Raw genomic sequence first — 13,304 nt, 5'->3', positions numbered from 1 at the left:
TAAAGCTTGATTAAACTTGTATTTTCTTAATAGTTGGTATCAATAAATGGTACTGAATTGGATTAAGCGATTGAGTGAGTATCTGGATACATAGATCATCATTTAAAATTTTATGAAATTATAACGCTAAAGTTAAGCTTGTAAAATCGCATTACTATATAATTAAAAGGGAATAATAAATGCAATTAAATAAATTGATGTAAATTTTTTTTTCTTAATAATAATATAACAATAACCCCGCGGTATATACATTAACGATATATTACATTTCTACATAACTGGAAAATTTTTTTAAGCTTAATTATTAATTACTTTGTCTTTCATTTTATTTATTTTAAATTGTACATGGGATAGATAAAATTTATATTATTGCTAATTATTATTATTATTTCATTAAATAACTATTGGTAAATTTTTTCGCAAGCATTTAATTATTTTAATGTTTTAGTTTAATTTTATCAATAAAAATAAGATAAATATATTAAATTATCTAACAAAACAATTACTTTATTTTCAAAAAATATAATTTCGCGATAGTCATTTATCTTGGCATTTATAAATCACAGCCATGCCTTATTTTAGTCTGAGATTACATCGAAATAATAATTATATTATTTATATATTTAAATTTATTTAATTGACCAACAATAATGCATAAGCTACGATAACAAATTATCAAATTGCCACTTTTTTTTTTCTTTAATATCATTAAATTCTATTACCCATGTACAATTATATATCTAATAATTTATAAATTTAATTCATTAACAAGAAAAAAAAAACGAATTATCTTAATAATCATCGATAACAAACGGTATAATGGCGACTAAATATTAATATTTACATTTACAATTAAAATCATACTCTGATTATAAACAGTAATAAAAAGATAGAGAGATATATTCCAAGAGAGAACTGGCAAATAATAGTAATAAAAAAAAAAAAAACAAAAAAAACAAAAAAAAATATTAATAATAGAAATGTATTAGCGATTAACTGATAACTATTTAAATAGGTGTTAATTCAATTAGTATTTGTTACTACAACATTAACTCTGCGTAATTGTTCATTTTCACGTTGTAATTTTTGTACAAGCTGTTTTAGTGCCGTAACTTCTTGACGTAATTTTTCATTGTCACGTAGACATTGTCCTAGGCCTTGATTTGCAGCACGTAATTCACCAATATATTCACATGCTTTTGCCAATATTCCACCTTTACTCTAGAAAAAAAAAAAAAAAATTATTAATTAAACACTCTTAAAGTGTTTTGATAAATAATACATGTATTTAATTTATTTGAATAATTAATAAATTTTCATGAGTTTGATATTAATTAGTGTAAATTTTTAAGGGTGAAGGTTATTGCACAAGATTACTTATTTTTTATAGATTTATTATTACTGTAAATTAAATCCACTATTTGTAATAACTTAAAAAAAAAATAATAAATAAATAAATAAATAAAATTACCTGGGTTTCGTAATTTGTTTTTCCTTCACTGCTACTTCCATTACCGTTACTATTACCTGAATTATTACTACACTCAGGTATTATTTTACCAAGTTTTGCGATCCAATTATTTATTTTATCTCTACGTCGTCGTTCAACTTCATTGTGTGTTGCTCTTCTTTTATCATCACGCTAATAAATAAATAAATAAATAAATAAATAACAAAAAAAAAAAAAAAAAAAAAAAAAAAAATTTACCTTTTTTAGTCCAGGATTATTATTATTTCTGGGTGTTTCAATTTGTAGTGTCGTAGTACGTGGAGCAAGGGATCTTGAAGTTTGGGAAGTTGTAAATACCTCATTAGTACCACCGACAATATAAAATTGTCCATTAATAGGTGATGTTAATACTTGGACAGCATTGTTTCCATGCTGTTGTACTGGTAATTCAATTTCATTGCTAACAGTATTACCATTAACTTGTACAACCCGATAAGCTAGAGCTTCCTGATAACGTAATCCATCATCAGGTACTCCGTCTCCTGCTAGAGGATCAAATGCTTCATCAGCGATGAAACAACACAAATTTACATAATTATTATTGCTTTTAAATAAAAACAAAAACATGATAAAAAATTGAATAAATAAAATAGATACTTACAATCACAATCAACTATTTCAGCTTCTTCAATAACAATACTTGTTTCATTATCATCTTTTGAATTACCACTATTCATAAAACAATAACAATAACAATAATTAAAAATTAAATATATTTATTTTATATCTGTATAAATAGATAGTAACAAAAAACAAAATAAAATTATATGAAATAAGTGCGCACTGTACACAGATGACCTTGACGGGAATAATGATACGATTGTTAAAATAATAAACTTTATTATAAAAAAAAGTTATTTATTAATAATATTGAGTTTATAGGTTACCTGACGTCTTGTGGATCAAGATGACTGTCAAGAATGTCCATTATTTTTTAGTTAAAAAACGTTTGAATTTGTCGAAATTCACGTGAGCTGGTCACGGGACACGGCAACGAGGTCATGTGGTGCACAAGATGTCGGGACTTTGAGCGCGCGCATATACTATCGTCGTTGTCGTCGTCGTCGTCATTTTTTTTTTATATTTTACTTTTCTCTCTCTCTCTCTCTCTTTCTTGTCCCTTCACTAGCGTACCAGCTTCTCTTTCATCGGCTTATATCATTATCTTTATATATTCTATATCAATTATTGTTTTTAATTCAGAAAGCACCAGATAGATGTCAGTGTTGTCGGTAAAATAAACCGTACAGACCGCACAATAATAGTTATAACTATACAGTTACAGTTATTACAGTTATCTGCAAGATCTGCAGAAATGCAGAATCTGCAGTATATGAAAAAAATGAAAAATTAAATTTTTTTTCATTTTGCAAAATATTCTTAACACTGATGATGTGATGATTATCATCTGAAATTTTTTCATAGGAACATGTATCTGGAAAATCTCTGGGTCTGAGCATCCTGCTTTGTGTGTCTATCGCTTAATATTTTTTTTTTTTTTAAATTCTCTCACATTATTTTCGAGCCTCTTCCGATGTAAAACAATAAAAAATACTGAAGGAAAACAAATTTTTATAGTCCTGCGGTAAAAAACAATTTTTTTTTCAAAAACAATGGCATATAATAATATGTTCGAACTAAAAAATGTATTCACAACAATGTTTTCGTGAGTTTTCGAATGCTCCTTGATCTCGAAAACAGCGGAACAATTTTATCAGCAAAACCAATGCATAGGTCTATTAACAAATTTATTAAGCTTTAATTTTTTTTTTTGCCTTATTGATATTTACAAAGTAGCGTTGATTTATTGAAAAACCAGAAAGTCATTTTTTTTTGTATTTATTTCTAATGTATATTAAAAATTAAAAAAAAAATTTTTTCCAAAAAATAATGAAAGAGTCTTGTAGGGATTTTATTAAAGTTTTTAAAATTGGCTTTCAATTTACTTATCTATTTAGCTATTAAATATATTTCTAAGTTTAAAAATTAATAATATAATAGTATATTACATACCTAGGGCAGTAAAGTAGGAAATGTCTCGGATCACATGTTTGTCAGCCTCGGCCAACAACTGCATGTAATCTGAAACATTTCTTACTTTACTGCCCTAGGTGTGTAATATACTATTTTTTAATGCTAAAAACTTGCTATTAAATAAAAAATTGAATATAACTCTTATACTCGTTTTATTTCTTTATCAAGTTCTTTGTAGTACGTTGTATGATGAGTAAGATAGTTTAATCAACTATAAAAAATAAATAAGCATATTCATTAAACAAATTTTATCTTATAAATAATATTTTTAGTAAATTGAATACCGTTTTAAAAGAATCATATGATATTTTAATAATATGCCCACTTGAAAATATAATTGGTTTTAATCCACGATTCATTATAATCATTAAACTTTTAACAGTCGATGTGTCTAAATTAATCCAATCGGTATGATAAATAGCGTCACTTAATGTTGAACTCTAAATAAGTGAAAAAAAAAAAAAAAAATTAATTTTATAAAACAAATGAAATATAACTCCAAAAACATTACCTACCACTATTGTAACTTGATTACCAGCTGCACAAAGAATAAAAATTTCCATTAGCATACAACATAGATAAAGTATAATACTAGTAAATTCAGTTGTAAAAACATTTAAAAATGCTAAATTGTAAACGCTGATACACAATACAATTGAGCTTATAAAAAATTGAAGTAATATAACTTTATCAAATGTCTTATTTATTGTATCAGCTAATCTGTAATTATTAAATAAATAAATATGTATCTAAATGGGATGAATTGATATGAGATACTTGATAGATATAACTATGTTTTAATAAAATAAATAAAAAATTCAACTTAAGTATAATAAGATGGCACTTGACGTAATCCGCAATTAATTTGTTTTCAATTTTAAAATTATTGTAACTCTTATTATTAACACCATTCCACTGGGTTAATTTAAGAGTATTGACCAAATTTATAAAACGATACTTTAATATTTCTAATTTAGCGGTTATTTGTAACATTAATCCAGGAACAAGTGTATCAAAACCTATGTCTGAATTAGCCGACAAACAGACACTTATTATTTGATAACCATAAGCAACCCAGTACAAATAACCGTGTGAATAATCCCATGGTAGATATGTATTGTATGGTAGGGTACCAATAGGTAATTGTAATAAAAGTGTACCGAACGTTACCATAAATACTGTAATTTCAGTTAATATTCCATAAACAAGTGTACTATGCCTTTAAAATAAATAGTTAAATTTATTAATACTTTTTTTCATATACATGCATGTATATGTATATGTTATATGTATGTTTATGAAAAAATATTTTTTTTTTAATTTTTTAAGGTAAGGTAGTGCAACTTACTTTATTAATATTTTTAAGTTAAAAAAAAAAAAAATATTATTCAAACCAAGTTATAACTTAAGTGTTATTATGAATTAAAATATGAATATAAATATAAATATAATATACCAGATAAGACGATCAACTTTCTGTTGAATAATTATCTCATGATTATTTATCGGTTTACATGGCTCACTATTAAGTGTATCTATTATCCAAATAATTTTATTACGGCTCCATAGAATATTAGCTATTTTACCACAAATAGCAAAAATCGAGAGTAAAATAAAACAGTCATTTGTAACATCACTAATATTTTTAGTTGTTAGAATTAATCCAGTAATACCAGTTATTGTAAATGAATATATTAAAAAAAATGTTATGAATGTACGAAGTCTATAGTAATAGTTAAGTATTGGTGAGTTGTTGTATTCTGTTGGTTTCCAAAGTCCAATAGCTTGTAAGACAATGAAGCTCCCTGGAAGTATGGAGTGCATATTATCTATAAAATAGTATATACTGATGCCGATAAGGGTGGATGAATCTTATACGCTTTCCCTTATTTCCTTTTTCATTGTTTCCCCGATATGTCTACAGTCGCCACTATGTCGCTTCAAATTAAATATTTATACGCGATAATTGTCATTATTGTATAGCTTCATGCAGTATCATATATATCTTATATCCGGTAGGGTTATTACCTATAAATTATTTATTATAGCCCATTTCAGAGAAGAATCAAAATAATTGGCCATTAATAATTTAAAATGTAATTATTATAACAAGATAATGGTAGACAATTATTATAATAGTATAATAATATAATATATATCTATTCTGAGAAGGATAAGACATATGTCATTGACTTATTGCCATTATATCGGCTTAGTACAAAGTGAAATGTTATACCTTTCAACACGATATTTTATATTTTATTTCGTTGCTATAATAATATGACCCTAGTAGCTACATTAGTCGAGATCTTGAAATCACAGTATATATAGACATAATACATCATCTCCTTGACTTGCTCAAGATTTGCTTCAGAATTGACCAATATTCCCACTAGGGAATCTAATAATCATCTCTTTGACTATATGTGAAACAATCATCATCCACTTGTATAAAAATATAAATGGTTTGTTTATATTTTATCAATACTAAATTTATTATTATAAAAAAATTATAATGATTATTTTTTTTTCATCTAATAATAATATAAATGTGTGTATATATAATGATATTATAAAAATTGATTTTTAAAATTAATATTGGCACAGCAATAAAAAAAAAATATATATATATATATACATTTTTTTTTTAATTTAAATTATTTATTATTACAGAGTTATAAATATTATTGAATAACAGTGAAAACTAATAAGTCTTGATTTAGGTAAAATACTCATATACACTGTAATATTAATAATTTCCAACAGAATTAAGAATATTTCTTAAAAAACCAATCAATAAATCAATTTTTTTAACAATCACTATTAAATTTTATTTCATATACCGATTAAATAGTAATAATAATATGCTCATAATAGTATTGTGACAAAATAATTTCCAAATAATTTTTTATATTTATAACATCAAATTACAATATTGTAAAAATTAAATAACCAACATTATAATATTCTACAAAATACATATAATCGCGTCGAAATACTAAATTTGCCATATCGTAACTAAAAAATTTTACATAAATGGGCAATTGTTTTACAAAAAAAAAATACATTTTTTCTTTAAATAAACGAATAATCAAAAATGTTTTTTTATGTATTTTTATTTTTTTATCAAAAAATTTTTAATTTAAATTTTAATGACGCCTGAAATGGCAATAATTATTATGACGGTAATTTAATTATGCAGTAAGGTTATTATTGGGAACATTCTAATTTTTCAAAACTTACTCTGTATATTTGAATGTTCTCATCACTATTGGGTACTATGAGGAAATAACTAATAACAGATTCATGAAATACAAAAAGTGTAGACAGGAAGACAAAAAATATAATAAAACTTCCACTCAATAAAACATTTTTCCCAATTTATCATCTCTAATAATAAATCATATGTTTGAAACATATTTAAAAGAATATACAGTATATGTAGACTAATTTTCTAATTGAAACTATTATGCTGCTGTACTAGACCTTGACCTAGAACCTGATCGAGAGAATGACCTAGAACTGGACTTAGATGATGATTGCGACCTTCCTCCAGAATTTGATCCAGCACTAGAGCTTGAAGAAGAACCAGATGATGATTCAGATGCTGCGCCAGAACCAGCTCCTGTGCTTGAGTTAGATCCAGATGATGATTCAGACGATGCTCCAGAAGATGATTCAGACGCTGCGCCAGAACCAGCTCCTGTGCTTGAGTTAGATCCAGATGATGATTCAGACGATGCTCCAGACGATGATTCAGATTCTGCGCCAGAACCAGCTCCTGTGTCTGAGTCAGATCCAGATGATGATTCAGACGATGCTCCAGACGATGATTCAGATGCTGCGCCAGAACCAGATCCAGATGATGATTCAGACGATGCTCCAGACGATGATTCAGATGCTGCGCCAGAACCAGATCCAGATGATGATTCAGACGATGCTCCAGACGATGATTCAGATGCTGCGCCAGAACCAGATCCAGATGATGATTCAGACGATGCTCCAGACGATGATTCAGATGCTGCGCCAGAACCGGCTCCTGTGTCTGAGTCAGATCCAGATGATGATTCAGACGATGCTCCAGACGATGATTCAGATGCTGCGCCAGAACCAGCTCCTGTGCTTGAGTTAGATCCAGATGATGATTCAGACGATGCTCCAGACGATGATTCAGACGCTGCGCCAGAACCAGCTCCTGTGCTTGAGTTAGATCCAGATGATGATTCAGACGATGCTCCAGACGATGATTCAGACGCTGCGCCAGAACCGGCTCCTGTGTCTGAGTCAGATCCAGATGATGATTCAGACGATGCTCCAGACGATGATTCAGATTCTGCGCCAGAACCGGCTCCTGTGTCTGAGTCAGATCCAGATGATGATTCAGATGCTGCGCCAGACGATGATTCAGATGCTGCGCCAGAACCAGCTCCTGTGCTTGAGTTAGATCCAGATGATGATTCAGACGATGCTCCAGACGATGATTCAGACGCTGCGCCAGAACCGGCTCCTGTGCTTGAGTTAGATCCAGATGATGATTCAGACGATGCTCCAGACGATGATTCAGACGCTGCGCCAGAACCGGCTCCTGTGTCTGAGTCAGATCCAGATGATGATTCAGACGATGCTCCAGACGATGATTCAGATGCTGCGCCAGAACCAGCTCCTGTGCTTGAGTTAGATCCAGATGATGATTCAGACGATGCTCCAGACGATGATTCAGATGCTGCGCCAGAACCAGCTCCTGTGCTTGAGTCAGATCCAGACGATGATTCAGACGATGCTCCAGACGATGATTCAGACTCTGCGCCAGAACCGGCTCCTGTGTCTGAGTCAGATCCAGATGATGATTCAGACGATGCTCCAGACGATGATTCAGATGCTGCGCCAGAACCAGCTCCTGTGCTTGAGTTAGATCCAGATGCTGATTCAGACGATGCTCCAGACGATGATTCAGATTCTGCGCCAGAACCAGCTCCTGTGCTTGAGTTAGATCCAGATGATGATTCAGACGATGCTCCAGACGATGATTCAGACGCTGCGCCAGAACCAGCTCCTGTGCTTGAGTTAGATCCAGATGATGATTCAGACGATGCTCCAGACGATGATTCAGACGCTGCGCCAGAACCAGCTCCTGTGCTTGAGTTAGATCCAGATGATGATTCAGACGATGCTCCAGACGATGATTCAGACGCTGCGCCAGAACCGGCTCCTGTGTCTGAGTCAGATCCAGATGATGATTCAGACGATGCTCCAGACGATGATTCAGATTCTGCGCCAGAACCGGCTCCTGTGTCTGAGTCAGATCCAGATGATGATTCAGATGCTGCGCCAGACGATGATTCAGATGCTGCGCCAGAACCAGCTCCTGTGCTTGAGTTAGATCCAGATGATGATTCAGACGATGCTCCAGACGATGATTCAGACGCTGCGCCAGAACCGGCTCCTGTGTCTGAGTCAGATCCAGATGATGATTCAGACGATGCTCCAGACGATGATTCAGATGCTGCGCCAGAACCAGCTCCTGTGCTTGAGTTAGATCCAGATGATGATTCAGACGATGCTCCAGACGATGATTCAGATGCTGCGCCAGAACCAGCTCCTGTGCTTGAGTCAGATCCAGACGATGATTCAGACGATGCTCCAGACGATGATTCAGACTCTGCGCCAGAACCGGCTCCTGTGTCTGAGTCAGATCCAGATGATGATTCAGACGATGCTCCAGACGATGATTCAGATGCTGCGCCAGAACCAGCTCCTGTGTTTGAGTCAGATCCAGATGATGATTCAGACGATGCTCCAGACGATGATTCAGATGCTGCGCCAGAACCGGCTCCTGTGCTTGAGTCAGATCCAGATGATGATTCAGACGATGCTCCAGACGATGATTCAGACGCTGCGCCAGAACCAGCTCCTGTGCCTGAGTCAGATCCAGATGATGATTCAGACGATGCTCCAGACGATGATTCAGATGCTGCGCCAGAACCAGCTCCTGTGCCTGAGTCAGATCCAGATGATGATTCAGACGATGCTCCTGACGATGATTTAGATGCTGCGTTAGAACCAGACCCAGCAGCTGCCTCTGCACCTGATTCGGACATAGATGATGATCGAGTACTTGTTCCAGATTGGCCACCCGAAGTTGATCCCGATCCAGTTTGAGAGCTTGTCTTAGATTCCGCACCAGAATTACTTTTTGCGGCGGATCTTGACTTAGACTTAGAGTGGGCACTAGAGTGTGACCGTGATTCGGCCTGGGAATTAGCACTGTCTCCTGATTCAGAATCACAATCTGATCCAGAGCTTTTAATATGATGACATTTGCTACCTCCACGACTTCTCAAGTGTTTCAATCGTCTCATTTGTCGCAAGAGCCTACAATCGTCTTTTGATATTTTACATTCATTGCTACAAGTTGCCGCAGTAGTTTGAATAGTCACGAATATGACTGAAATCATAAGTATATTATTAAAATATATTATAAATATTTTGAATCATAATATAATTTGACAAAGTTATTCACTACAAACCTAAGGCCGTAATAGCCATAAAAATAAACGTGTATCCTCTCATTTTTTTAATGTTGTTATTCTCTTAAAAAAACTCCAAGTGATTACTCAGCGTATTTCAGTTACACTTGTGCCAAACTCTTGATGCGTCCATTTTTATACTTGCGAGAATAATTAATATTGTACCCCTTTTTTTCACCTTTCCGATTATTTGCACTTAGATAAAACAATGACTGTCAACCTGTTGCACATATGGCAGACATTATTTTATAAAACACACGTAATTATTATTCTTTTTAATTAACTGAGCTGGTAATCGAATTCAAATTTTTGATTTTGAGAAACTCAACGGTGTCATTTTTTTTTTTTTTTTCGACTTATTTTATATATTTTATTTTGTTTCACAATTATCATTTATAAAGAATCCTACAAAAACGTATCTAATGTGTAGAAATGTTGTGCCAAGTATGCTTCTGTCCATTGTATATAATTTATTTTTTTTTTTTTATTCTTTTTTCCCCGGAAAAAAGAATAAAAAAGTCGTCATGATTGTCTATTTAATACAATTGTAATTACATTTTCGAAAATTACAATTATATTATATAGATTGCTTATGTTACGCGAAACACTATTTCGTTTTTTTCTTTTTTTTTTTATTTAATACGAATGTAAAAAAACTTGAGATTAAGGTTCAATCAATTATTATATCGATTACTAAATTTTTAGGATTTTATTGATTTACAATAATTAAAGTTTTTTTTCTTTATTTATTAAATTATTAATAATTTAGTATTATCCATGTATAATATATATTTTATACAAGTATAATAACACTTATAACAATAGTTTTGTTATTGATTGAAAATTATAATTTAGTTAACCGTTTTTCTCACTTTAGGTTTTGTTATTTTTGTAGGTCTACAAATTAATACAGTTGGAAAAAGTTATTGCTTACACAAGTTTTTTTTTTAAATAAATACGAGATAAAAAATAATAATTTTTTATTAATCCTGTACAGCAGCGATTAATAAAAAATTGTGAAACTTTTGTAATTTTATTTTTCGAATCAATTTCGTTTCTGAAATATCTTTTACAATAAATTTTTTATTTTTTGTAGAAGAAATGGGCGTTACTTAGTCAATAATAATTTTAATGTTAATGGATTTCTAACGAAAATTAAAATATTCAGTGAAATTATAATCCTATTAATTTAAATGAACAATATTTTGATATAAGATCGTTATAATTGATTTTAAGTTGACATTACGTATCTTTAGTTATCTAATTTATAATGATTATAATTAGTTAATAAAAAAAAAATAACTATAATTAAATTTAATCGCAATTAATAATTTCGAGCAATATATGTATTTAATAGGTCTGTGTAAGTTGTTTTTATGCAAAAAAGAGTAGCTAATGAACCGGGATTGTGGAATTAACTTATGTTTTTTTTTTTTTTAAATTTCGTAATCAACGGCTGACGTCGATTATTGGACAATTGTGCAATAAATGTCGAATGTTTAACTATAATGAGGACAATATTATTTAAAGACAAAGATAAATATATATATAGATATATATACCGATGCCCATAAATGTTAATATTATTTATATTAATAATTAATGTATCATTACATTATTAACATTAAATTTTTTTATAACTAAGAATATTTTTGTTTTATTATTATTATTACTATAGCACTATATTAATAAAATTTTCTAATTGCAATCTCATTTGTAAATAAAAAGATTAATTGTTTTAAACTCATTTCTCATTTATATAATACTCAATAAGACTATGAAATAGACACATAAATTTGATTTATTTTTATTAAAACCATTTATTTATTTAAAGTTTTCTCATAACTTGATTTATAATTTCACTTGATCATACGCTACAATTATATTCTCAATAATAATTAATCATAAGTGTTTGATTAAAAGAATACAATGAACAATATATTACATAATTCTATTGTAAAAATAAAGTATGTTTTTATTTTTTTCTGTTTAGCGAAAACTCGATTATTGAATTATAATAATATAGTTTATAAAATGGATAAAGCTTATTATACTCATTACTCATAACTCAACTGTATACTGATTGATTTATTATCAATAATATTTTTACATTTATCATAAGTCTCATGTTTATTTTTCTTTTTTTATTTTTTTTTTTTTTTTGTTTTTGTTTTTATTAATTATTTATATAACATTTTTTTCCTTGTAAATAATAATAATTATTATTTTTCTCTTACTAACTTACAACATAACACACACAAAGCGATAAGGCATAGTCGGATATGCAGATAAATTAACAATGTCTGCCTCCCCACATTAGCCGCTTAGAAAAATATTCTATATTTATATATCATTCACTTAGTTTTAATTTATGTTTTATTTAATTATATGTATATCAATATTTTTTTTGTAACATTTTAAATTAGCAATTAATCATTCATTTATTTTCTTATATTCAAAGCAGTGCGAATTGTATCAGTGACATTATTATTGTGCGTGTCAACTAAAAAATTAATAAATTCACTCACTAAATTCATCTGTTATTATTTATTTTTATTATATACTATTGGAAAATCATAAAACAATAAATAAATTAAATATATATGGCTATATTACCAAATAAATTTTAAATATTTACATTTAAAACAAGTAAATCAGGATAGAAATAACAATAATAATATTTCATAAAAAATTTTTTTTTCAAATTCATAAAAATACAATTGACCTGACTACATTCATCTTATAGTCTTGATGTTAAGATACATCATCACGAAGTATTTTAAACTTTTTACTATTTTTTTTTTTCCACATTTACTCTTTATTAATTAATTTTTTTCTTATATGTATATGGTAACAAAACGTTATGCTGCTCTGTACTATCATTCTAAAAGACTACTTAACTTAAATTTTCTTTCTTCCATTATTTATTTAATTGTTTAAAAATTTTTATATGTCAAACTCAATCACCTAAAATTATAATATGAATAATGTTATAATTCTATTGAAATAAATATCATAAACTCTAAAAATATTTGGCACATTGATCACACGTTTAAAACCACAATAATAATTATCTATTGTTAGTCTATTTATAAAATTTTTAAATCTTTCATTTATTTATATAATAATAATAATAATAATAATAATAATAATAATAATAATAATAATAATAATAATAATAATAATAATAATAATAATAATAATTAAATAGAAACATTATAATTTTTAAAAAT

General features: G+C 29.2%; 3 protein-coding genes across 4 annotated transcripts; all 3 read right to left on the bottom strand.

Annotated features, from left to right (window-relative positions):
- Positions 1-248: 248 nt before the first annotated feature.
- Positions 249-2,539, bottom strand: LOC103575259 (upstream stimulatory factor 1). 2 transcript variants are annotated; one of them, XM_008554973.2, is made up of 5 exons: positions 2,398-2,539; positions 2,112-2,179; positions 1,709-2,016; positions 1,472-1,642; positions 249-1,221 (listed from the first exon to the last, which is right to left on the bottom strand). In XM_008554973.2, the coding sequence occupies exons 1-5, from the start codon at positions 2,436-2,438 to the stop codon at positions 1,024-1,026; spliced, it is 786 nt and encodes a 261-aa protein (XP_008553195.1). In that variant the 5' UTR covers positions 2,439-2,539; the 3' UTR covers positions 249-1,023. The 2 variants fall into 2 exon arrangements, with proteins under 2 accessions (XP_008553195.1, XP_008553196.1); XM_008554974.2 differs by having other exon boundaries at positions 1,709-2,010.
- Positions 2,540-3,707: 1,168 nt separating this feature from the next.
- On the bottom strand, positions 3,708-5,368 carry LOC103575289 (odorant receptor 46a-like). Its single transcript, XM_014441585.1, has 5 exons — positions 5,001-5,368; positions 4,368-4,763; positions 4,060-4,264; positions 3,829-3,984; positions 3,708-3,755 (listed from the first exon to the last, which is right to left on the bottom strand). Exons 1-5 carry the CDS (start codon positions 5,366-5,368, stop codon positions 3,708-3,710), a joined length of 1,173 nt encoding a protein of 390 aa, XP_014297071.1.
- A 1,228-nt stretch (positions 5,369-6,596) lies between these two features.
- LOC103575288 (fibroin heavy chain) lies at positions 6,597-10,255 on the bottom strand. The gene is made up of 2 exons (XM_008555016.3): positions 10,072-10,255; positions 6,597-9,989 (listed from the first exon to the last, which is right to left on the bottom strand). Exons 1-2 carry the CDS (start codon positions 10,112-10,114, stop codon positions 7,012-7,014), a joined length of 3,021 nt encoding a protein of 1,006 aa, XP_008553238.3. The 5' UTR covers positions 10,115-10,255; the 3' UTR covers positions 6,597-7,011.
- Between the last annotated feature and the right edge of the window lie 3,049 nt (positions 10,256-13,304).

Source organism: Microplitis demolitor, chromosome 5 (assembly GCF_026212275.2).
Source record: "Microplitis demolitor isolate Queensland-Clemson2020A chromosome 5, iyMicDemo2.1a, whole genome shotgun sequence".
In the NCBI taxonomy this organism is placed as follows: Eukaryota; Metazoa; Arthropoda; class Insecta; order Hymenoptera; family Braconidae; genus Microplitis; species Microplitis demolitor.
This window is presented reverse-complemented; position numbering and strand designations above follow the sequence as displayed.